At 52.5% G+C, this 25,655-nt stretch overlaps 1 protein-coding gene across 1 annotated transcript; it reads right to left on the bottom strand.

Annotated features, from left to right (window-relative positions):
- Positions 1–81: 81 nt before the first annotated feature.
- LOC139237901 (prostaglandin E2 receptor EP1 subtype-like) lies at positions 82–24,042 on the bottom strand. The gene is made up of 4 exons (XM_070867186.1): positions 23,706–24,042; positions 23,364–23,517; positions 11,239–12,115; positions 82–4,273 (listed from the first exon to the last, which is right to left on the bottom strand). Exons 3-4 carry the CDS (start codon positions 12,067–12,069, stop codon positions 4,028–4,030), a joined length of 1,077 nt encoding a protein of 358 aa, XP_070723287.1. The 5' UTR covers positions 12,070–12,115; positions 23,364–23,517; positions 23,706–24,042; the 3' UTR covers positions 82–4,027.
- Between the last annotated feature and the right edge of the window lie 1,613 nt (positions 24,043–25,655).

Here is a 25,655-nt window from a genome sequence, read left to right as displayed (position 1 = left end):
CCTCTTTCTCCCCCCTCCCTCCCTCCGCTCCCCGCGCCCCTCCCCACAGCCAGGCTGGTTAAACATGAAATGTTGAGTGTATGATGAAAGCCTGTTTTTATTCAATCACATCGAAGCACTGATCATACAAAAATACACGCAGCGAGTACATTTCTTTTCAAACAAGTTACAATAATTCTTAAATACATTCATTTAATATATCTATACTTTTAAAATTCTTTCAGCTGAAATTCCTGAACAAGTTAACAGAGAATAAACAGTACTGGGATCTTAGCAAATATATAGATATTTCATTTAAGTGCCATTAGCAAAATAAAGTGCGATGATTTAAGGAGTTCACAGTCGACAATAGCTTCAGACATAACCCCATCTCAGATTGCATCACAGTCTCCACTGGTGACGTTTTTTGGAATTTTCTAGAAAGTGGTCAGTGCTTTGTTACGTTTTATTGAACCTAACCCCCACCTGCCCAAGTATTGCATTTATATAGCGCCTTTCACAACCGCCAGCCAGTGTAGTCACTGTTGTATTGTGGGAAACGCGACAGACAATTTGCACACAGCAAGCTCCCACACACAGCGATGTGATGATAGACCAGTTAATCCATTTTTTGGTGAAGTTGATTGAGGGTTAAATATTGGCCCCAGGACACCGGGGAGAACTCCCCTGCTCTTCTTCGAAATAGTGCCGTGGGATCTTTTACATCCACCTGAGAGAGCAGACGGGGCCTCGGTTTAACGTCTCATCCGAAAGACGGCCCCTCCAACAGTGCGGCGCTCCCTCAGTACTGCCCCTCCGACAGTGCGGCGCTCCCTCAGCACTGCTCCTCTGACAGTGCTGCGCTCCCTCAGTACTGCCCCTCCAACAGTGCGGCGCTCCCTCAGTACTGCCCCTCCGACAGTGCGGCACTCCCTCAGTACTGCACCTCAACCCCTCCCTGTGGCAGCGAGTTCCACATTCTCACTCCTCTCTGGGTAAAGAAGTTTCTCCTGAATTCCCCATTGGATTTATTAGTGACTGTCTTATATTTATGCCCTCTTGTTTTGAACTCCGCCACATGGAACCATAGAAATTTACAACACGGAAGGAGGCCATTCGGCCCATCGTGTCCGCGCCGGCTGACCAAGAGCTACCCAGCCTAATCCCACTTTCCAGCTCTCGGTCCGTAGCCCTGCAGGTTACGGCACTTCAGGTGCACATCCAAATACTTGTTAAATGTGGTGAGGGTTTCTGCCTCTACCACCCCTTTCAGGCAGTGAGTTCCACCCCAGACCCCCACCACCCTCTGGGTGAAGAAAGTTCCCCTCAAATCCCCTCTAAACCTCCTACCAATTACTTTAAATCGATGCCCCCTGGTTGTTGACCCCTCTGCTCAGTTCAGAGGTTAAATGTCATCGCTCCCAGGCAGCAGTGCCAATGAAATGGTCTTCCTGAAGCCTGTACAAACTCTTCTCCTGACAACCTTGCGCCAAACTATTTGGGCATTCTCATGTGTGGCATCAAACGTTTGGGCAGGTCAAGGTACGTTCCTGAGGGGGACACCACCTCCTACAGAAGGGTCGCTACTGCAGGGGATTCAGGGCCAGAGTGATCTGCTGGATTAGTTTCCATCGCCCAGATGGTTCGGTGAAGAACTTCCTCGATCTTTCCCCCCCCCCCAAATTGGCCTGGGTTTTTAACCTGGATTGTCACCGCTCCCAGGAGATCACGGGCTGGATTGCCGTTGGCCTTGCACCACTGTAGGCACCCCGAGGGCGGGGTGGTAATGGGTCTGCAAATGGTTTCGGGACGGGCGGCCAGATTCCAGTTCCCCGCCGGGACATTTGTTGCCGGTTATGCGGGGGGGGGGGGGGGTGGGGGGGCGCAGAGCAAGTGTTGGTTGCAGCAGCGTGGCAAGATTTTTGTTTTCTTTTTGCGATTTATCTTTACGTGGGGTGAGCACGGTATTGGGAACGTTTTTTGGTCGGGGTTTTTTTGGGGGTGATTTTCTTTTCCCGAAGCAAGCCTCTCTCACAGCGCTCCCGGGCTCGGGATCTTCCCATGCTCAGCTGGCCTAGCGCCCTGAGAGAGGTGTGCAACGCTTCCCTTAGCACCCCGCCCCACGCTCGGGGCCCAGCTGGTGAACTTTGTGGCTGAGGACGCAAACTGTTTCCCAACGCTACATTTATCGCCTTGTCGCCATTAGCACCCAAAAATGCCTCCAAGTGGGGGAGGTGCCTGCATATAGTGTGGTACACAAGGTATCTCGATTGTGTGTGGGACAAGCTGGAGGAACCAGAGGGTCTTCGCCCATCCGTCATTGTTCATATGAAGCCACCCCCCTCCCCCCGCCCCCGCCCCCAACCCACCGTAAACTCCGACTCAGAGCTGGGTCGCTGGGCGAACGCCTCTATCGGGGGGCAAAGGTCGCCATCGCGGGCAGGTACACTGGCGGAGAGAGTTGACTTGGCTCGGACCCCGTCCATCTCCCAGTCGCTGGTTACGGACCGGACCGGACCAAAGCCTGGACCCAAACTGTGCTCCTCGTCCATTCGGCCCCCGGGGGAAGGTTACATGGCTGCACAGGGGGAAGTGTAAAGGGGTGGCGGGGACAAAAGGGGAGCGCTCCTATTTTGTTTCGAACACACTCGCGTAAAAAGCGCCAAAACAATTGCGCAGAAAACCAAAGACTGCACAAAGGACAAGGGCCACCTCAGCAAAAGGCAGCGCTCCAGCAAAACACCAAACGATATCACGTCGCTCCGACAAAGAAATATGGCATGGTCAGTCTTTCTGCTGTAGGCCAATGGCGTGACACCGCTGTCACAGTCGCGGACATTTAAAGCAAACCGTGTCGTCGTCTTTTGACCTGGGATAATTCCACGCCAGCTAGTATTACCACGTCCCGCCCGAAAACACGTACAGGAACTTGAGAGCTTTTTTGTCGCACAATGTTAAACACCATGGCCAGTATTGTATTCGTTTCCTTAACGGTGTTGAGAAGCTGGTGTTTGGGCCCCTCTTGCCAAGGCTGCACGCTCCACCACTGCCGGACAGTATTTCCTTTTTAATTTTTACGCTTCATCGTGACCGTCAGTTCCCGATTCCTCCCCTCGCCCGTCGACGCGAGGGTCCTGCGCGGCCGGGCAGGTGGGTTCTGCCAAAGCTGCAGCTGTCGGCCACAAACTCCACCACTCAAAATGCGGCAGCCAGCGGAATATTCAGATGCTGGGATGGGCCAAGGAGCCACCCTCACTCCCAAGAGGTGGCTTTCCACAAGGAAAACGTGCCAGTTCGATGGAAGCTGGAGTAATTCTAGACACGCCTGTGAGCTTGTGTCCAGGCCCACCATGGAGCGCAGGGCAGGCTCCGGGCAGACCTGTGAGCATTGCACCATCACGTCACTGGCCTGCAGGATCAGGTAAGCTTCAGGGCACGTGACGCCCCCACCCCTCCCCCCTATCCCCTCCTCTGCCTATCACTAACACTCTCTCGCCCCCCGCCCCCCACCCCCCGCCCCCACACACACAATCCCATTCAACACAAATAGGGCATCTTTCCTTCCTTCCTCATCCTCTAGTGTTGACCAAGGTCAACTTGAAGGCCAAAGGAAGAGGTGACTGCACGAGAGACGGACCGAGCTGTTGGGCGTACAGATGCGCGATGGGTTACACAACTCGGCAGGTGACCACGATGATCACCACGAAGCAGAAGGCTGTGTCCGACCCTCCCATAACTTGAGGTACTTCCACTCAATTTGCGATTGAATATCTCAATCCCAATACTCTCTGATCCAACCCCCAGCAGGTCAAAGTGGGCAACGTGTTCTCTCCTGCTCGGACCGCAGATAAATATCCTCCTCTTGTCTCCCTTGTTGCCTTCTGTGCGTCCAAGGAGGCCCTTCCGGCCTTTTTGAAGGGTTCTTTGTGCTCACCCCTGCGCCCTTTCCCCCCGTCCTCCCACGCATTGGACCAGGCCTCTCCCGGTTCATGTCCGGGCTAACCGACAGCGTCAACAATCTCTTCGGATCCGCGGAGGCCGTTTCCGTTCACAACCTGTTGACCACGCTGCGCTCCGAGCTCTGGAAGGAGCTGATCTCCCAACGCTCAAACTTGCTCTTGTTGAAGTCGGTCTTCCTGACGACCATTGTGTAGAGTTTCCTCAGGACTGCGCGACGCAGCAGGATGTAGACCCAGGGGTCCAGTATCTGGTTCCAACTGGCCATGCGTACCCCGAGGAAGCTCAGCCAGTCGTATTCCGCACTGCTCTGGCTTCTGGTGATCGAGACGGTCACCTGGGCGCAAACAGAATGGAATGGAAGTTTAGTGAACGGCGTAGAACTTGCATCGAATGTACAGCACAGACACAGGCCGTTGGGCCCAGCCGCTCCGTGCCGGCGGTAATGCTCCAGACCAACCTCCTCCCGCCCCCTCGTCATCTGTTCAGCCATGAACTCATTGAATGGCGGTGCAGGCTCGAAGGGCCGAATGGCCTGCTCCTGCACCTATTTTCTATGTTTCTATGTTTCTATCTCACCCTGTAATGTGTGCTACTGTGAGAATGCTCACAGGTTTGTAGAACTGCTGGTGGGGGGCCATTAACCGGCCCAGGCAGCGGGCAGTCGAGGGGGTCGTTCAGCCCGACTGCCTGCCTCTCTTCCGCGGTCACACCCGAGCCAGGATGTCCCCGGAGATGGAGCACGCGGTGTCCACCGGTACGCTCGCGGCCTTCCGCGAGAGGTGGGCGCCGGAGGGACTGGAGTGCATCATCACCCCCCGGCAACCAAATTTTAATTTGAATTAAGTTGATGGCCAAAATTTAATTTGTTTGAGTTTGTCGGTTTTAGTGCCACCCCCTTTAATCAGGGGGCACTTGATTTAACGATTTAATTGTTTGACAGATACAACCAAAATAGTTGTAGGGCTGTTGAGTTGGGAGGGGCTTAGCCAGTCACGTGATGTTCACAAGACTCAATAAAACCCCGGCCAGTTGGGTTCGGGGGATCCACGATGGGGCAGGTGGTTGTGAGCCTGGTGGATGAACCGGTAATGTGTCGTGTGATTGTTAAACCTTTGCTAATAAACCAACTAGTTCTTAATAGCAAATGTGTTGCTGTGAATTCTTAAGCAAGGCACCCATGAAGCTGATACATTACACACTATTACCACATCCTTATTTTTCTCATTCATTCACGGGATGTGGGTATCGCTGGCAAGGCCGGCATTTATTGCCCCATCCCTAATCGCCCCTCGAGAAGGTGGTGGTGAGCCGCTTTATTTAACTGAGTGTCTCGCTGGGCCATTTCAGAGGGTCAGTTAAGAGTCAACCACATCGCTGTGGGTCTGGAGTCACATATCGGCCAGACCGGGTAAGGGCGGCAGATTTCCTTCCCTACGCTAAAGGCGCTATATAAATAAAGTTGTTGTTGTTGTTGTTATGCAAAATGATTGGCAGCGATGTTAGTCTGTGAACATTTAACACCTGGCTATCAAATTCATCCCTACGCCACTTTTAAAATAAACATGGCCAAATCCCGTGACCTTTCCCCTCTCTTGGCAATGTGTCCATTGTTGGTGGACCTAAGAGGGCCGACATTGGCCGGCCTCGATTGGCCGAGCTCCACCGAGAGGCCCGTTTGGCACCCGACATCTCGCCAGCCTGGTGTCAGCCGGGCCGGAGACTCAATACGGCACCAGCTGCATTTATATAGCGCCTTTCGCGACCTTAGGACGTCCCAAGGCGCTCTACAGCCAATGAAGTACTTTTTTGAAGTGTGGTCACTGTTGTAATGTGGGAAACGCGGCAGCCAACGTGCGCACAGCAAGCTCCCACACACAGCAACGTGATAATGACCGGATGATCTGTTTTTAGTGATGTTGGTCGAGGGATAAATATTGGCCCCAGAACACCGGGGAGAACGCTGGATAGACCACTTTATCAGGGGGGGGGGGGGAAAGGGGGTAAAAAAAAAAACATCAATTGATGGTGGAGGCAGACTCAATCGTGGCTTTCAAAAGGGAGTTGGATAAGTGCCTGAAGGACAAAGAATGTTACGGGGAAAGGGCGGGGGGAGTGGGACTGGCTGAAGTGCTCTTGCAGGGAAGCCGGCACGGGCTCGACGGGCCGAATGGCCTTCCCCCCCCGCGCAGGAACCGTTCCGCGATTCAACACACAATGGACCTTAAAATCTGTGTAATGGTCCCAGTGGGTTCACCGATTCTCTTGGGGGGGGGAGGGGGGGAAACCTGGTGACTTCAAAAGCAGGGAAAACAAAGGCACTGCATCGGCCTGTAATCGCCCCACTGCAGCACCAGGGGGCGGCGTGGCACCACAGACGGCACATTGCTGCCATGACTTCACCACGGCAAGGGGAATGTTTGGTGACCTTACTTAACCTCAACCCACGGGCCTGACACATGAGAAACAGGAAGCACAACCGTAAATAAGAATGAAAAGAAAGAAATTGCATTTCTATAGCGCCTTTCACGACCACTGGACGTCCTGAGGTGCCTACCAGTCAATGAAGTATTTTTGCTGGAGTGCAGTCACTGTTGTAATGTGTGGGAAACGCAGCAGCCAATTTGCGCACAGCAAGCTCCCACAACCAGCAATTTGATAAATGACCCGATAATCTGTCTCTTTAAATTTTGGCCTTGACACTGAACGATGGCATTTCATTGGCAGAGCAGCGGCTTTAAAGGATGCTTGACAACAACAAAATTAGCACTTATGTCGCACCTTTATCATCTCGAACAAAACCAGACACCGAGCCTCATAGGGAGATGTTCGGGCAGGTGAGCAAAAGCTTGGTCACAGAGGCAGGTTTTAAGGAGCGTCTTGAAGGAGGAGAGAGAGAGGCGGAGAGGTTTAGGGAGGGAGTTCCAGAGCTTGGGGCCCAGGCAACAGAAGGCACGGTCACCGATGGTGGAGCGGTTATAATCAGCGATGCTCAAGGGGGGGCAGAATTAGAGGAGCGCAGACATCTCAGGGAGGGTTGTGGGGCCGGAGGAGATTACAGAGATAGGGAGGGGCGAGGGCCACGGAGGGATTTGTAAACTAGGATGAGAATTTTAAAACTTGATATGTTGCCAGACCGGGAGCCGATTATAATCGCTCCACCATTGCCGGCCGTGCCTTCTGCAGCCTGGGCCACAAGCTCTGGAACTCTCTCCCTAAACCTCTCCGCCTCTCTTTCCTCCTTCAAGACGCTCACTCTCTGAGCGAGCATTTAGACAGCTGTTCTTTTGTGACAAATGTAGTCTCATAATTGTTCCTGCGAAGCGTCTTGGAACGTTTTACTACATTAGCGGCGCCGTAAGTTGTTGTAGTAATCCATTAAAAAAATCTCATTAGGTGAGAAATTAACTTTGTGAAGTATTTAATACGTAAGCTAGAGGTGATCTAAAGCTTGGCTGCCCCATGTCCTAACTCGCACCGAGTCCCGCTCACCCATCACCCCCTGTGCTCACTGCCCCGTGTCCTAACTCGTACCGAGTCCCACTCACCCATCACCCCCTGTGCTCGCTGCCCCATGTCCTAACTCGCACCGAGTCCCGCTCACCCATCACCCCCTGTGCTCGCTGCCCCGTGTCCTAACTCGCACCGAGTCCCGCTCACCCATCACCCCCTGTGCTCGCTGCCCTGTGTCCTAACTCACACCGAGTCCCGCTCACCCATCACCCCCTGTGCTCGCTGCCCTGTGTCCTAACTCACACCGAGTCCCACTCACCCATCACCCCCTGTGCTCGCTGACCTACATTGGCTTCCCTCGATTTCAAAACTCGAATCCTTGTTTACAAATCCCTCCATGGCCCTCGCCCCTCCCTATCTCTGTAATCTCCTCCAGCCCCACAACCCCCCGAGATGTCTGCGCTCCTCTAATTCTGCCCCCCTGAGCATCCCTGATTATAATCGCTCCACCATCGGTGGCCGTGCCTTCTGTTGCCTGGGCCCCAAGCTCTGGAACGCCCTCCCTAAACCTCTCCACCTCTCTTTCCTCCTTTAAGACGCTCCTTAAAATCTACCTCTGTGACCGAGCTTTAGGTCACCTGCCCTAATTTCTCCTTACGCGGCTCAGTGCCAAATGTTTTATAACACTCCCGTGACATGCCTTGGGACGTTAAAGGGGTTGACTTATGAGGAAAGGTTGAGCAGGTTGGGCCTGTGCTCATTGGAGTTTAGAAGAATGAGAGGTGATCTTATTGAAACGTATATATTTCTGAGGGGGTTGGACAGGGTAGATGCAGAGAGGATGTTTCCACTCGTGGGGTAGTCTAGAACTAGGGGGCATAGTCTCAGAATAAGGGGTCGCCCTAAACAGAAATGAGGAGGCATTTATTCTCTCAGAGGGTTGTGAATCTGTGGAATTCTCTGCCCCAGAGAGCTGTGGAGGCTGGGTCATTGAATATATTCAAGGTGGAGATAGACAGATTTTTGAGCAATAAGGGAGTGAAGAGTTATGGGGAGCGGGCAGGGAAGTGGAGCTGAGCCCATGATCAGATCAGCCATGATCCTATTGAGTGGCGGACCAGGCTCGAGGGGCCAAATGGCCGACTCCTGCTCCCATTTCTTAAGTTATTAAAGGTGCTATATAAAACTCGGAACTCCTTCACGGCAAGCGAGCCAAAGGTGGGCAGAGGAAAATTTACAAGGGACACCCTCAAAGCCTCCCTGATAAAGTGCAACATCCCCACCGACACCTGGGAGTCCCTGGCCAAAGACCAGACCGCCCTAACTGGAGGAAGTGCATCCGGGAGGGCGCTGAGCACCTCGAGTCTCATCGCCGAGAGCATGCAGAAATCAAGCGCAGGCAGCGGAAGGAGCGTGCGGCAAACCAGTCCCACCCTCCCTTTCCCTCAACCACTATCTGTCCCACCTGTGACAGAGACTGTGGCTCTCGTATTATAAGAACATAAGAACATAAGAATTAGGAACAGGAGTAGGCCATCTAGCCCCTCGAGCCTGCTCAGCCATTCAATAAGATCATGGCTGATCTGGCCGTGGACTCAGCTCCAATTACCCGCCCTCTCCCCGTAACCCTTAATTCCCTTATTGGTTAAAAATCTATCTATCTGTGACTTGAATACATTCAATGAGCTAGCCTCAACTGCTTCCTTGGGCAGAGAATTCCACAGATTCACAACCCTCTGGGAGAAGAAATTCAGTTTTAAATTGGCTCCCCCGTATTTTGAGGCTGTGCCCCCTAGTTCTAGTCTCCCCGACCAGTGGAAACAACCTCTCTGCCTCTATCTTGTCTATCCCTTTCATTATTTTAAATGTTTCTATAAGATTACCCCTCATCCTTCTGAACTCCAACGAGTAAAGACCCAGTCTACTCAATCTATCATCATAAGGTAACCCCCTCATCTCCGGAATCAGCCTAGTGAATCGTCTCTGTACCCCCTCCAAAGCTAGTATATCCTTCCTTAAGTAAGGTGACCAAAACTGCACGCAGTACTCCAGGTGCGGCCTCACCAATACCCTGTACAGTTGCAGCAGGACCTCCCTGCTTTTGTACTCCATCCCTTTCGCAATGAAGGCCAACATTCCATTCGCCTTCCTGATTACCTGCTGCACCTGCAAACTAACCTTTTGGGATTCATGCACAAGGACCCCCAGGTCCCTCTGCACCTCAGCATATTGTAATTTCTCCCCATTCAAATAATATTCCCTTTTATTGTTTTTTTTCCCAAGGTGGATGACCTCACACATTCCAACATTGTATTCCATCTGCCAAACCTTAGCCCATTCGCTTAACCTATCCAAATCTCTTTGCAGCCTCTCTGTATCCTCTACACAACCCGCTTTCCCACTAATCTTAGTGTCATCTGCAAATTTTGTTACACTACACTTTGTCCCCTCTTCCAGGTCATCTATGTATATTGTAAACAGTTGTGGTCCCAGCACTGATCCCTGTGGCACACCACTAACCACCGATTAACAACCCGAAAAGGACCCATTTATCCCGACTCTCTGCTTTCTGTTCGCCAGCCAATTCTCTATCCATGCTAATACATTTCCTCTGACTCCGCGTGCCTCTATCTTCTGCAGTAACCTTTTGTGTGGCAACTTATCGAATGCCTTTTGGAAATCTAAATACACCACATCCATCGGTACACCTCTATCCACCATGCTCGTTATATCCTCAAAGAATTCCAGTAAATTAGTTAAACATGATTTCCCCTTCATGAATCCATGTTGCGTCTGCTTGATTGCACTATTCCTATCTAGATGTCCCGCTATTTCTTCCTTAATGATAGTTTCAAGCATTTTCCCCACTACAGATGTTAAACTAACCGGCCTATAGTTACCTGCCTTTTGTCTGCCCGCGTTTTTAAACAGAGGCGTTACATTAGCTGTTTTCCAATCCGCTGGTACCTCCCCAGAGTCCAGAGAATTTTGGTAGATTATAACGAATGCATCTGCTGTAACTTCTGCCATCTCTTTTAAAACTTGGGATGCATTTCATCAGGACATGGGGATTTGTCTACCTTGAGTCCCATTAGCCTGTCCAGCACTACCCCCCCTAGTAATAGTGATTATCTCCAGGTCCTCCTTTCCCACATTCCTGTGACCAGCAATTTTTGGCATGGTTTTTGTGTCTTCCACTGTGAAGACCGAAGCAAAATAATTGTTTAAGGTCTCAGCCATTTCCACATTTCCCATTATTAAATCCTCGTTTTCATCTTCTAAGGGACCAACATTTACTTTAGTCACTCTTTTCCATTTTATATATCTGTAAAAGCTTTTACTATCTGTTTTTATGTTTTGCGCAAGTTTACCTTCGTAATCTATCTTTCCTTTCTTTATTGCTTTTTTAGTCATTCTTTGCTGTTGTTTAAAATTTTCCCAATCCTCTAGTTTCCCACTAACCTTGGCCACCTTATACGCATTGGTCTTTGATTTGATACTCTCTTTTATTTCCTTGGTTATCCACGGCTGGTTATCCCTTCTCTTACCGCCCTTCTTTTTCACTGGAATATATTTTTGCTGCGCACTATGAAAGAGCTCCTTAAAAGTCCTCCACTGTTCCTCAATTGTGCCACCGTTTAGTCTGTGTTCCCAGTCTACTTTAGCCAACTCTGCCCTCATCCCACTGTAGTCCCCTTTGTTTAAGCATAGTATTGGACTGTTCAGCCACCTAAGGACTCATGCTAAGACTGGAAGCAAGACTTCCTTGATTCCGAGGGACAGCTATGATTGGTTGATGATATAGAATGACAACTTATTGCTGTAACGCGAGGCGACGCCAGTACCCACCAGCAGAGGGCTCCAGCAGATGCAGGACACCATCATGATGCCGATGAGCTGCACGACCATCTCGATGTCGTGGGACTTGGCCTTGCGGTTGCAATTCTTCTTCTTCTTAATCCGGGCCTGGATGAGCGTCACCCCGCTGATGGTGTTGCAGATTAAGGAGATGAGGAGGGCAGTCACTCCCAGGCAGGAGAAGAGCAGGGCGAAAGCAACCTCCGTCCAGTGGCCGTCGGGCCCCACGCTGATGAAGCACCACGTCTTGGGCCACTGGACCCGGTAGGTGCCGAGCTTGATGAAGGGGAGCAGAGCCACGCAGCCGGCCAGCAGCCAGAGGCCGACCACCGCCAGCTTGGAGCGGGCCGAGGTCACCACTGCCGCGTGGAGGAGGGGCCGTGTGACCCCCACGCAGCGCTCGACGGCCATGATGCAGCCCAGGAAGAGCGGGCACAGGCCGAAGAAGACCAGGCTGCCGCCCAACAGCTGGCACAGGGGCCCGGCCGCCTCCATCCCCTTGGTGTACAGCCGCAGTACCAGGGCGCCGGGGATGACGTGGCCGGCAAAGTCGGTCAGCACCAGGCTGCTGGCGAAGAGCAGGAAGGTGGCCTTCGAGCGCCTGCGGAAGCGGGCGTAGGACTTGATCAGGATGACCAGGGCGATGATGTTGGACACGGCGCCCAGGGTCATGGAGAAGACAGGCATGGCGACCGACTTGGCAACCCCGGGCTGCACCACACTGCTGACGTTGGCCTGGGCCAGGCTGGCATTGTCCGCCGGGCTCCACGCCCAATTAACTCGGTCCTGGTACAGCACCGTCATGTTGGCATATTGACCCATGGCACATCTCACCACGTCCACCGGCTACGCAGATCCATTAACGCAGCTGTCAACAGAGAAAGGAGTGGTATTCGATCAACAAACGCCAGCACACTAACAGGGTGACTAACACACTAAGCACACGGCCTCGCTCACTTGATCAGGCAGCTGTTCGTTTGAGAACCATAAGACCATAAGAAATAGGAGCAGGAGTCGGCCATTCGGCCCCTCGAGCCTGCTCCACCATTCAATGAGATCATGGCTGATCTTCGACCTCAACTCCACTTTCCCGCCCGATCCCCAAATCCTTAGAGTCCAGATATATATCTCAGCCTTGAATCTACTCAACGACTGGGCCTCCACAGCCCTCTGGGGCAGAGAATTCCAAAGATTCACCACCCTCTGAGTGAAGAAATTTTTCCTCATCTCAGTCCTAAATGGCCGACCCCTTATCCTGAGACTGTGACCCCTGGTTCTAGACGCCCCAGCCCGGGGGGGAAACATCCTCCCTGCATCTACCCCATCATGCTCCAGAGACTGGAGCACAAAATCTAGGCTGACACTCCCAGTGCAGTACTGAAGGAGTGCCGCACTGTCGGAGGGGCAGTACTGAAGGAGCGCCGCACTGTCGGAGGGGCAGTGCTGAGGGAGCGCCGCACTGTCGGAGGGGCAGTGCTGAGGGAGCGCCGCACTGTCGGAGGGGCAGTGCTGGGGGAGTGCTGCACTGTCGGAGGGGCAGTACTGAGGGAGTGCCGCACTGTCGGAGGGGCAGTACTGAGGGAGTGCCAATTGTCAGAGGTGCCGTCTTTAGGATGAGCGTTAAACCGGGGCCTTGTCTGCTCTCTCAGGTGGATGTAAAAGATCCCACGGCACTATTTCAAAGAAGGGCAGGGCAGTGTCCTGGGGCCAATATTTATCCCTCAATCAACTTCAATAAAAAACAGATTATCTGGTCATTATCACATTGCTGTGTGTGGGAGCTTGCTGTGCACAAATTGGGAGCTGTGTTTCCCACATTGCAACAGTGACTACACTCCAAAAGTACTTCATTGGCTGTAAAGCGCTTTGGGATGTTGTGAAAGGCGCTATACAAATGCAGCGTGGAGGCTCCAACCTGCGAGAGACTATCAGCGGCAGGTCGGGGCCATAAAAGGAACGGAGAGTGGCGGCCTGGAGCAGTGTGGAGCACACCACGGCAAGGTACAGCGCGAGCTGGTGCAGGATGGGCGACGGCAGCGAAGAGTGACGTCATCAAGGTCCAGGTCGGTGATTGGAGCGTGGGCAGGTACAGCAGGAGCGGCGAGGTGGGGGCGAAGGAGCGGCGAGAGATTGTAGAGGCACGTGATCGGGGCCCAGGGGAGGCGTGAGTTCTGGGCCAGGGGCCCAGGGGCAGCACGGGGCCCAGCCCACACTGTGCGATATGTGAGCGCACTGGGTCCGTGCAGCAGAGCTGGTCTCCAGTCGTCCTGGTTAACCCTCGCCACTGGACCAAGACCTAGCTCTGTCAAGCCCCGTGTGGTGGCTGGTGTACAACGGTCACCCCACGTTAAAAAAATCCACGCACAGGTATCTTCCACCCTTCAGGATGTAGTTCGGGATCCGGAATATTAGCTCCTTCATTGAAACACTTGTGGACTCATCCCTTTTCGGCGTGGAAGCAAGTCATCCTCGATACGAGGGACCGCCTATGAAGAAGAAATGCAAGTTCCTTCTTTCTACTTTCTCACAGTCTGTGGATGTTTGAGAAAACATTCTAGGTTTTATTTCAATTGAAATATTTATTGGCGATGTGAAGCCTGCTTGTTGAGTCGCTTGCTCCCAGCCTCTCTCGGTGGGTAGTGCTATATACATACACACGTCCGAGTAATTGCTCATCCCGCGCTCTAGGTGGCTCTGTACTCACAGCCAGCGGCCTTAAAATCACAGCGCCATAGAAATTTACAGCACGGAAGGAGGCCATTCGGCCCATCGTGTCCGTGCCGGCCGACCAAGAGCTACCCAGCCTAATCCCACTTTCCCGCTCTGGGTCCGTAGCCCTGCAGGTTACAGCACTTCAAGTGCACATCCAAGTACTTTTTAAATGTGGTGAGGGTTTCTGCCTCTACCACCCTTTCAGGCCGTGAGTTCCAGACCCCCACCCCGTTCTGGGTGAAGAAATTTCCCCTCAAATCCCCTCTAAACCTCCCCCCAATTACTTTAAATCCAAGCCCCCTGGTTGTTGACCCCTCTGCTAAGGGAAATAGGTCCGTCCTATCCACTTTATCCAGGCCCCTCATAATTTTATACATCTCAATCAGGTCTCCCCTCAGCCTCCTATCCAATTTTTCCATATAACTAAAATTCTCCAGTCCAGGCAACATCCTGGGAAATCTCCTCTGCACCCTCTCCAGCTTATGTATATGTGTACGTGTCGAGTGACCCTTTCACCTGAAGCTCCCCTCTTGGAACTTGTCCGTCCCCACCCCGAGCCGAGGCTTAGGACTCGCCAAGTTAAGGCCCGCCAGAGGCGACATAAGGATACGTTTTGTTTACGCAGCGAGTTGTTGCGATCGGGAACGCGCTGCCTGAAAGGGCGGTGGGAGCAGATTCAACAGTAACTTTCAAACGGGGAATCGGATAAATACTTGCAGGGGAAGAAATTTTGTGGGGGCTGTGGGGAAAGAGCGGGGGGTGGGGGGGAGTGGGACTAATGGGATCGCTGTGTCACAGAGCCGGCACAGGAACGATGGGCCGAATGGCCTGCTCCTGTGCTCGAAGATTCAATACTACCTCATCTTTTTTTTTTAGAACGGACCTCCATTAAAAGGTTGTGAGAAACCAATCGATTGAGTGGGAGTCCTGCAGCCAGTGAAGAATTGGATTGAGAAATTGGAAGCGTTTTGGCGTCTGATTGCCAACTGGGACACGTCCCTCTTGTCTTCTGAAGACAGAATGGTCCCGAAATTGCCCCCTTGCCCGAAACCGTGCGCGCGTTCCCTGCCCCGAGTGTTTTTACTGAGGGCGCCTCGAGCGAAATTGCACTCTCGGTATTTTTTCCAGTCAGATCCGGACGTCGCCGTTAATGGGGGCGTATACGCGGCGGTGACATCACGGGGGGGGGGGGGGGCGGGAGCTGGGGGCAGGGGGGGGGCGGTGAGGAGTGGCCGCCGTGATGACATCATCACACGCCACGTCACCATGACTCTCCCCTTCACTTAAAGAGCAGAGCCTAGGCGATCTTTAAACCTCGGCCCACTGGGCTACCAGGGAGGGTTTCGGCCGGGCCAGTGACCCGGTACCCAAGCGGGGGTGGGGGGGAGTTGCCTATTGGCGGCCCGGACGAACCGGGGGGGGGGGCGTGACTATCAGACAAGAAAATACATGGCGACCACGGCAGTGCGCCCTCCCCTTTACCAGGAGCCGCACCGCCGGTGCAGAAGGACCAGAACCTCACTGCACCAGCGGTAAAAGCATGCTTTGGCACCGCGCGGTGGCAGGAAGATATTCCCGGCGGAATTTCGCCGTGGGGGCTGCGGGGGATCGATGGCGTGCACGGTGGCGATGCGCTTAACACGGATGGGCAGCAGCGGAGCGGCAGGTGGGGCAGGGGAGCGGGTCACCGCCGGCGTACTGCGCGAGCGGAATTTTGGTAATGGCGGCCGTTACACGAAGAGTGGCGGCCATTGCGCCCATCGGCGTGGCCGCCACTCTCCGGGGTTAACGGGCGAGTTTATCCCTCGAGCGGAAATGTCACGGGTGGGAGGGGGGTGGGAGGAGAAAGATCTCGCACTTGACTCATCTGTGCGGAGTTAGCCTGGGGGGGGGGGCAGTATTTAAAGTATTTTTTAAGAGTGTAGTCACTGCTGTAATGTGGGAAACACAGCAGCCATTTTGCGCACAGCAAACACCGCACTGTCGGAGGGGCAGTGCTGAGGGAGCGCCGCACTGTCGGAGGGGCAGTGCTGAGGGAGCGCCGCACTGTCGGTGGGGCAGTGCTGAGGGAGTGCCGCACTGTCGGTGGGGCAGTGCTGAGGGAGTGCCGCACTGTCGGTGGGGGAAGTACTGAGGGAGCCCCGCACTGTCGGAGGGGCAGTACTGAGGGAGCGCCGCACTGTCGGAGGGGCAGTACTGAGGGAGTGCCGCACTGTTGGAGGGGCAGTATTGAGGGAGCACCGCACTGTCGGGGGGACAGTACTGAGGGAGCGCCGTACTGTTGGAGGGGCAGTACTGAGGGAGCCCCGCACTGTCGGGGGGGCAGTACTGAGGGAGCGCCGCACTGTCGGAGGGGCAGTACTGAGGTAGCGCCGCACTGTCGGAGGGGCAGTACTGAGGGAGCGCCGCACTGTCGGAGGGGCAGTACTGAGGGAACGCCGCACTGTCAGAGGGGCGGTACTGAGGGAGCGCCGCACTGTTGGAGGGGCAGTATTGAGGGTGTGCCGCACTGTCGGGGGGGCAGTATTGAGGGAGCACCGCACTGTCGGGGGGGCAGTACTGAGGGAGCGCCGTACTGTTGGAGGGGCAGTACTGAGGGAGCCCCGCACTGTCGGGGGGGCAGTACTGAGGGAGCGCCGCACTGTCGGAGGGGCAGTACTGAGGGAGCACCGCACTGTCAGAGGGGCAGTACTGAGGGAGCCCCGCACTGTCGGAGGGGCAGTACTGAGAGAGCCCCGCACTGTCGGAGGGGCAGTACTGAGGGAACGCTGCACTCTCAGAGGGGCAGTACTGAGGTAGCGCCGCACTGTTGGAGGGGCAGTACTGAAGGAGTGCTGCACTGTCGGAGGTGCCGTCTTTCGGATGAGACGTTAAACGAAGGCTCCGTCTGCTCTCTCAGGTGGATATAAAAGATCCCACGGCACTATTTCAAAGAAGAGCAGGGGAGTTTTCCCCGGTGTCCTGGGGCCAATATTTATCCCTCAATCAATATCACTAAACAGATTATCTGGTCATTATCACGTTGCTGTTTGTGGGAGCTTGCTGTGCATAAATTGCCTGCCGCGTTTCCCACATTACAACAGTGACTACTCTTCAAAAGTACTTCATTGGCTGTAAAGCGCTTTGGACATGAAAGGCGCTATATAAATGCAAGTCTTGCTTTTCAAAATTGGACTCAGTTGCTGATGATAATTGCTGAACAATCAGATATTCTGACTTATTTGGAGGGTTTGGGTTATAAAAAGATTGGTTCTAACAGTCAATGTTCCAGAACACCAACGGGTTATGTGGAATCATTTAAATTACTATTCCACTGATTAAGTGAACTGCCCCATTATCCAATTATGCGGAATAAAATTATCATGTTGTACTTGCCAGAGATTGATTTGGCCACTGTCAGGAAAATTGCAATGGAATTAAAAGCCATTAAGGGGGACTGGATGGCAAAAGGGGTTCACACAGGCTGGGGTCTGGATTGAAGCTTAGTGTGGTTTGCTGGGACCATTGTTCCCTCCTGCACTCTGCCCTGGCTACAATGGGTATGACCAGCTGTTGGATATCTGTACCTTGCGCAAAACTGTCCCAAATCAGCAACCTCAGACCCACTGCAGGTAACACAGGAAACATAAGTTTCACACTGGCACTGTTTTCTTGGGTTAGGCAGGGCCCAACTGACCCTCGAACCCAGGCTGACCTGCGAACCCAGGCTGACCCTCGAACCCAGGCTGACCTGCGAACCCAGGCTGACCCGCGAAGCCAGGCTGACCCCGACCTGGGCTCCAGATGCTGTCAGCGGCTCCTGATGTGAGAGTCAGTTCCATTTCCATTCTAACAAGCACGACATTGACTGAAAGCCCAGCACCTGTCTGTGTACATGGGAGTGTGAGTGTGTGTGTGAGTGAACGTGAATGTGTGTGTGTGTGTGAGTGTACATGAGCATTTGTGTGTGTGTGTGTGTGAGTGTACATGAGCGTGTGTGTGTGTGTGCGTGAGTGTACGTGAGTGTGTGTGTGTGTGTGTGTGTGTGCGTGAGTGTACGTGAGTGTGTGTGTGTGTGTGTGAACGTGAGTGTGTGTGTGTGTGAACGTGAGTGTGTGTGTGTGAGCGTGTGAGAGTGTACATGTGAGTGTGTGTGCGTGCGAGAGTGTGTGTTTGTGTGTACATGCATGTATATGCGTGAGTTTGTTTGTATATTTTAAATGAGTAAGTTCTGCTCCTTCCTCTGGTCAGTTGGCGGTTTAGAACGTACACTGAACACTTTGGTTATCGTGGAGACTAAGAATGTAGAATTTATTTACTTTTTTCTAAACAATAACATTCTTGTTGATGAAGAATTAGTAGATGGTACTCCGTCTGGCTCTTGTGGTTAATTCTTCATTAATTCTTGTCATAAAGTGAATTATAAAAGCTGCCCACTGCACTGTGTGCTGGAACATAGAGCTGGTGGTTTGTTATGCTCATGGAGATGGCCAAGAAATGCTTTTGTTATAAAACACAGGGATATGGATGGACAGAGACTGCTAAGATTTGCTCTTTGCATCTGTACAATCTCGTGTCGCACAACATCTGGGCACATGGTTGAGTGCCCACTGTGTGTGTGTGTGAGAGAGAGAGAGAGAGTGTGAGTCAGTGAGAGAGAGAGAGTGAGAGTGAGAGTGAGAGAGAGAGACAGAGTGAGTGAGAGAGAGTGAGAGTGAGTGAGAGTGATAGCGAGAGAGAGACTGAGTGAGTGAGAGCGAGAGAGAGACAGAGTGAGTGAGAGAGTGAGAGTGAGTGAGAGTGAGAGCGAGACTGAGTGAGTGAGAGTGAGAGTGAGAGAGAGACTGAGTGAGCGAGAGTGAGAGTATGAGAGAGAGTGAGTGTGTGTGTGAGAGAGAGAGAGTGAATGTGTGAGAGAGAGAGTGAGAGAGTGAGTGTGTGTGAGTGTGAGAGAGAGTGAGTGTGCGTGAGTGAGAGAGAGAGTGAGTGTGTGTGAGTGAGAATGAGAGTGAGAGAGTGAATGTGAGAGAGCGAGAGTGAGTGAGAGTGAGAGAGAGAGTGACAGAGAGTGAGAGAGTGAGTGAGGGAGAGAGAGTGAGAGTGAGAGTGAGAGCGAGAGAGTGCGTGTGAGAGTGAGAGAGAGTGAGAGAGTGAGTGTGTGAGAGAGAGTGTGAGTGAGTGTGTGAGTGTGAGTAAGGGTGAGTGAGTGAGTGTGAGTAAGAGTGAGTGAGTGAATGTGAGTAAGGGTGAGTGAGTGCATGTAAGAGTGAGTGGATGTCAGAGTAAGTGAGTGTGAATGAGAAAGTGTGAATGAGAGTGAATGAGAGAGTGAGTGTGAGCGAGAGTGAGTGAGCGAGTGAGAGTGTGAGAGTGAGTGTGAATGAGAAAATGTGAGCGAGTTTGAGTGAGAGTGTGAGAGAGTGAGTGAGTGTAAGAGAGAGAGAGTGAGTGTGAGAGAGAGGTGTGAGAGAAAGAGAGTGAGAGTGTGAGAGTGTGAGTGAGTGAGTGTAAGAGAGAGAGTGAGTGAGTGAGTGTGAGTGTGAGAGAGTGAGTGTGAGAGAGTGAGAGAGTGAGTGTGTGTGTGAGTGAGTGAGCGAGAGAGAAGGTGTGTGTGTGTGTGTGTGTGAGTGAGCGAGAGAGAAGGTGTGAGTGTGTGTATGAGTGAGTGTGAGAGTGAGAGAGTGTGTGAGTGAGTGAGAGAGTGTGTGTGTAAGTGAGCGAGAGAGTGTGTGAGTGAGAGAGTGTGTGAGTGAGAGAGTGTGTGTGAGTGAGAGAGTGTGTGTGTGAGTGAGCGAGAGTGTGTGTGAGTGAGAGAGTGTGTGAGTGAGAGAGAGAGTGAGTGAGTGAGTGAGAGTGAGTGAGAGAGTGTGTGTGTGTGTGAGTGAGAGAGTGTGTGAGTGAGAGAGTGTGTGAGTGAGTGAGAGAGTGTGTGTGTGAGAGAGTGTGTGAGTGAGAGAGTGTGTGAGTGAGTGAGAGAGTGTGTGTGTGAGTGAGCGAGAGAGTGTGTGAGTGAGAGTGTGTGAGTGAGAGAGAGAGTGAGTGAGTGAGAGTGAGTGAGAGAGTGTGTGTGTGAGTGAGTGAGAGAGTGTGTGAGTGAGAGAGTGTGTGAGTGAGTGAGAGAGTGTGTGTGTGAGTGAGCGAGAGAGTGTGTGAGTGAGAGAGTGTGTGAGTGAGAGAGAGAGTGAGTGAGTGATCCCCTCACTCTCAATCACTTACTATTTCTCTTCCTCTTTCTCTGCTGCTTTGTGATTCTCTGTTTTTCTGTCTGTCCCTGATCTCTCTGGTTCCAGCCTCTGTCTCTCTTTCACTGTCTCTTTCTTTTCCTTCGCTTGCTTTCTCCCAAGTTGTCTCGCTCTCTTGTCACGGTCTTTAGTCGGACTCCTTTCTCCCTCTGCATTCTCTTTATTGTTGCCTCCATTCCGTTCTTTCCTTTGTCCTTTCTCTCTCTCTGTTTTTCTGTCACTATTTGTTCCTCTGTTTTAATATCCGTCTCTCGCTCTAGCATACCATTCTCACTCTCTGCGTTTCCTCATCTCTCTCTCTCTCTCTCTCCCCCGCTGCTGATCACACCACTTGCGTTGAAACCTCGGTCAACCAGTGGAATAGGGAATGTTGGTTCCTAGTTAAAGAATAAAAATCTGTTGCTGTTTGCAATATTTGAGAGAGTTTGAGGGCCAGCGATGTCATTTGCCGTGAAGTCATTTTCCTGCTGTGGTCAGCCAACAGTTGCGTGATCCCACATCCTTCCCCCGACAGATGCTGAGCACAGACACCACAACAACACCTCCCAACTCACACGGCGCATTTTCACTCAACGCCTTTCGGGCGCCTCTCAAATAAGACCATAAGAAATAGGAGCAAGAATCGGCCATACATAGAAACATAGTAACATAGAAAATAGGTGCAGGAGTAGGTCATTCAGCCCTTCAAGCCTGCACCACTATTCAATATGATCATGGCTGATCATGCAACTTCAGTACCCCATTCCTGCTTTCTCTCCATACCCCCTGATCCCTTTAGCCGTAAGAGCCACATCTAACTCCCTCTTGAATATATCTAACGAACTGGCCTCAACAACTCTCTGTGGTAGAGAATTCCACAGGTTCACAATTCTCTGGGTGAAGAAGTTTCTCCTCAGCTCAGTCCTAAATGGCTTACCCCTTATCCTTAGACTGTGTCCCCTGGTTCTGGACTTCCCCAACATCGGGAACATTCTTCCTGCATCTAACCTGTCCAGTCCCGTCAGAATTTTATATGTTTCTATGAGATCCCCTCTCATCCTTCTAAATTCCAGTGAATATAAGCCTAGTCGATCCAGTCTTTCTTCATATGTCAGTCCAGCCATCCCGGGAATCAGTCTGGTGAACCTTCGCTGCACTCCCACAATAGCAAGAATGTCCTTCCTCAGATTAGGAGACCAAAACTGAACACAATATTCCACGTGCGCTTGAGCCTGCTCCGCCATTCAATGAGATCATGGCTGATGCGATCACAGACTCAGGTCCACTTTCCTACGTGGTCCCCATAACCCCTTAATCCCTTATCAGGTTAAGAATAAAACCCAGTAAATTGAGGAGTTCGACTTGCCGGTACTGAAACAGCGCCTCACCCCAACCACAGGCAGGAGGGTGGAACTACAGCGTGACACCTTGACATAGGAAACTTCCGTTGCAATTGTGAACACGGGGAATTTTACCACCAGGGCCACCAGTGGCCCAAACAGAAAGAATAAATATAAATACCGGGAATAGCAAGTGGCAGAGAACAGATCCTTCAAATCTAAAATGAGTTTGGGCTGGGGGAAAGAGAGAAAGAACTTGCATTTCTATAGCACCTTTCACGCTCGCATGATGCCCCGAAAGCTGATCATATACTTTTGGAGTGTGGTCACTGTTGCAACGTGAGAAACGCGGCTGTCAATTTGCGCACAGCAAGCTCCCACAAACAGCAATGAGATAATGACCAGATAATCTGTTTTGTCGTGATGTTGATTGAGGGATAAATATTGGCCCCAGGACACCGGGGAGAACTCCCCTGCTCTTCTTCAAAATAGTGCCATGGGATCTTTTACATCCACCTGAGAGAGCCTTGGTTTAACGTCTCATCCGAAAGACAGCACCTCCAACAGTGCAGTGCCACTCAGTACTGCCCCTCCGACAGTGCAGCGCTCCCTCAGTACTGCCTCTCCAACAGTGCGGTGCTCCCTCAGTACTGCCCTTCCGACAGTATGGCACTCCCTTAGTACTACCCCTCCGACAGTGCTGCACTCCCTCAGTACTGCCCCGCTGCCAGTGTGGCACTCCCTCAGTACTGTCTCTCTGCCAGTGCTGCACTCCCTCAGTACTACCCCTCCGACAGTGCAGCACTCCCTCAGTACTGCCCCTCCAACAGTGCAGCACTCCCTCAGTACTGCCCCTCCAACAGTGCGGCACTCCCTCAGTACTGCCCCTCCAACAGCGCGGCACTCCCTCAGTACTGTCTCTCTGCCAGTGCTGCACTCCCTCAGTACTACCCCTCCGACAGTGCGGCACTCCCTCAGTGCTGCCCCTCCAACAGCGCGGCACTCCCTCAGTGCTGCCCCTCCAACAGCGCGGCACTCCCTCAGTACGGCCCCCCCGCCAGTGCGGCGCTCCCTCAGCACTGCCCCTCCGACAGTGCAGCGCTCCCTCAGCACTGCACTGGGAGTGTCAGCCTGGATTTATGTGCTCGAGTCCCTGGAGTGGGACTTGAACCCACAACTTTCTGACTCAGAGGGAGAATGCTGCCCACTGAGCCACAGCTGACAGTGTAGGGTTAAACGATGCAACGTCTCTCTTTAGCTTTCTCGAAATCCACTGCACCAGATGTTGCGCGGACTATAAAACAATGCAGAAACAGGTGAAGCAAAGATGAGAGCGTTCAAACCCAGCACAAGGCTGGAGTTTATGCTTCCATTCCTCGAGCGATGGGTTATTTTAGCAGCAATTGAGTCAGAAGCAACGCATTAGGGAGACGCGTGTGACGCCCGCAGCGTTGATTCCTCCTAAAGCCGTGCCGCACAGATGGAGGCCATTCAGCCCATCGAGCTCTGTGACAGAGCTCTCCAATTAATCCCACTTCCCTCTGCTCTTTCCCCACAGCCCTGAAAATAATTTAACTTTCCTTTTCAAGTATTTATCCAATTCTCCTCTGTTGGAAAGTCACGATTGAATCTGCTTTCACCGCCCTTCCAGATCAGCACAACTCGTTGCATGCAAACATTCCTCCTCTCCCCCTCTGGCTCTTTTGACAATCAAATTAAATCTCAAGTGCTCAACAGCAGCCCAGAAATCCATGATGCCTTTCAAAAAAAAAAGCTACCCTCCCTCAAAAAAGTCCTTGGTTCCCAAAGCTCCCCAGCACTGGAACCTCCTTCGCTACTGGAGCAAATGTATTTGCAAACTTACCTGTATGACTTCGCCTGTCCTTGGGGGTTCGCAGACGCAGAACGGAGGCTCCACTAAAGTCTCACCCTGCCAGGCAAAGTTGTCCCTCTCTTTCGGACGTGGGATGAGCCGAGGCAAAGGAGAGTGTCCTGGGTTGTGAAGAACGAGTCCTCTCCTGGTCAGGGGGTCAGAGAGTCAGAGAGGGGTGGAGGAGACATAAGAACCCAAGCCACAGGCGTTCAGGTTGAGCACAGCCAGCCCTGTGTCACTCCCCCCACACACACACACACACACAGCACAGACACAGGAAAGTAACACAGAATATAAAGGGTGGAGGACAAAATTAAAAAAAACACTTCCTACAGCAGAGGCAGCAACATTTGTGGTTTCTCTGCCTTTCCCAGGCTGTTGCAGGCTAGAGGGAGGGAGAGGACGGGAGCATCTGTCTTTTCCCTTTCAAGTTTCCTGTGGAAAAGGTCGATAACGAGCTGTCAGGGTTTCTGCCCCGTCCGCCGTCGCAGTTCCCCTCCTGCTCGCCAGCGCATCTCCCCGCTGAGCAAGCTCACACAAAGCCACACTGTCTCCTCCAGTCCCTGTGAGTGAGTGTGTGTGTGTGTGTGAGAGAGAGAGAGCGTGTCTCAGCCTCTCCGACTCTCGCAGAAGCTTGTCTGGAAGCACCAGTCCTGACTCTGACTCTGTGTGTGTGTTTGTTGTGTGTTTGTCTCTCCAGCAAAGTCCTTTATAACCAGCCCCTTTCCACAGCTCGCCCGCTCACAGCCAATAGGGGAGGCACCCACTGCCAAAATATTGCAGGCAGTCGCCTTAAACAGCTTTCAGCTCCATCGCACAACTTCCCGAGCGCACAGAGCCAAATAAAACACAAATCCCCACTGCACCACATTCACAGTCACCCGTGGAGTTCTCCCAACAACAACACCTTGTATTTATATAGCACCTTTAACCAGGTGAAACGTCCCCAGGCGCTTCACAGGAGTTTTTTTTTATGACAAGAGTTTGACACTGAGCCACATAAGTAGAAATTAGGGCAGGTGATCACAAGTTTGGTCAAAGAAGTAGATTTTAAGGAGCGTCTTGAAGGAGGAAAGAGAGGCGGAGAGGTTTAGGGAGGGAGTTCCAGAGCTTGGGGCCCAGGCAGCTGAAGGCACGGCCACCGATGGTGGAGCGATTATAATCAGAGATGCTCAGGGGGGCAGAATTAGAGGAGCGCAGACATCTCGGGGGGGGGGGTTGTGGGGCTGGAGGATATTACAGAGATAGGGAGGGGCGAGGGCCATGGAGGGATTTGAAAACTAGGATGAGAATTTTGGAATCGAGGTGTTGCTTAACCGGGAGCCAGTGTAGGTCGGTGAGCACAGGGGTTGATGGGTGAGCGGGACACGGTGCGAGTTAGGACACGGGGCAGTGAGCATAGAGGGTGATGGGTGAGTGGGACTTGGTGCGAGTTAGGGCATGGGGCAGTGAGCACAGGGGGTGATGGGTGAGTGGGACTCGGTGCGAGTTAGGGCACGGGGCAGTGAGCACAGGGGGTGATGGGTGAGCGGGACTCGGTGCGAGTTAGGACACGGGGCAGTGAGCACAGGGGGTGATGGGTGAGCAGGACTCGGTGCGAGTTAGGACATGGGGCAGCGAGCACAGGGGGTGATGGGTGAGTGGGACTCGGTGCGAGTTAGGACACAGGGCAGCCAAGTTTTGGATCAGCTCTAGTTTACGTAGGGTAGAATGTGGGAGGCCAGCCAGGAGTGCGTTGGAGTAGTCAAGTCTAGAGGTAACAATGGCTTGGTCTCGGCATAAAAATATCTTTGTAAGCTGTTTGGTTTGTTTCTGTGTTATTATTTTGGGTTAGACAGTGGCTGCCAGTCTCCCTGACCTTCAGTTAATATCGCTGGAACCAAACCTACCTTTACGAGTCAGGCACACCCCATACATTCGATTTCTGCTGGTCTCTGTCTGTCTCTCATGGACTCTGTGAGTATTGGTGAGACCACACCTAGAATAGTGCATGGAGTTTTGGTCACATTTGAGGAAGGATATATTTGCATTGGATGCAGTTCAGAGAAGGTTCACTTGGTTGATTCCTGAGATGAAGGGGTTGACTTATGAAGAAAAGTTGAGCAGGTTGGGCCTCTACTCATTGGAGTTTAGAAGAATGAGAGGTGATCTCCCAGTGCAGTACCGCACTGTCGGAGGGGCAGTACTGAGGGAATGCCGCACTGTCAGAGGGGCAGTACTGAGGGAGCACTGCACTGTTGGAGGGGCAGTACTGAGGGAACGCCGCACTTTAGGAGGGGCAGT

This window comes from Pristiophorus japonicus, chromosome 24 (assembly GCF_044704955.1).
Source record: "Pristiophorus japonicus isolate sPriJap1 chromosome 24, sPriJap1.hap1, whole genome shotgun sequence".
Taxonomy (NCBI): Eukaryota; Metazoa; Chordata; class Chondrichthyes; family Pristiophoridae; genus Pristiophorus; species Pristiophorus japonicus.
This window is presented reverse-complemented; position numbering and strand designations above follow the sequence as displayed.

Excerpts from the sequence above, each read along its gene's own strand:
- LOC139237901 (XM_070867186.1), bottom strand. The coding sequence starts at position 12,069 with ATGGGTCAATATGCCAACATGACGGTGCTGTACCAGGACCGAGTTAAT. Across the intron at positions 4,274-11,238 it reads TCTGCTGGAGCCCTCTGCTG|GTGACCGTCTCGATCACCAG; the intron begins GTGGGTACTGGC and ends GTTTGCGCCCAG.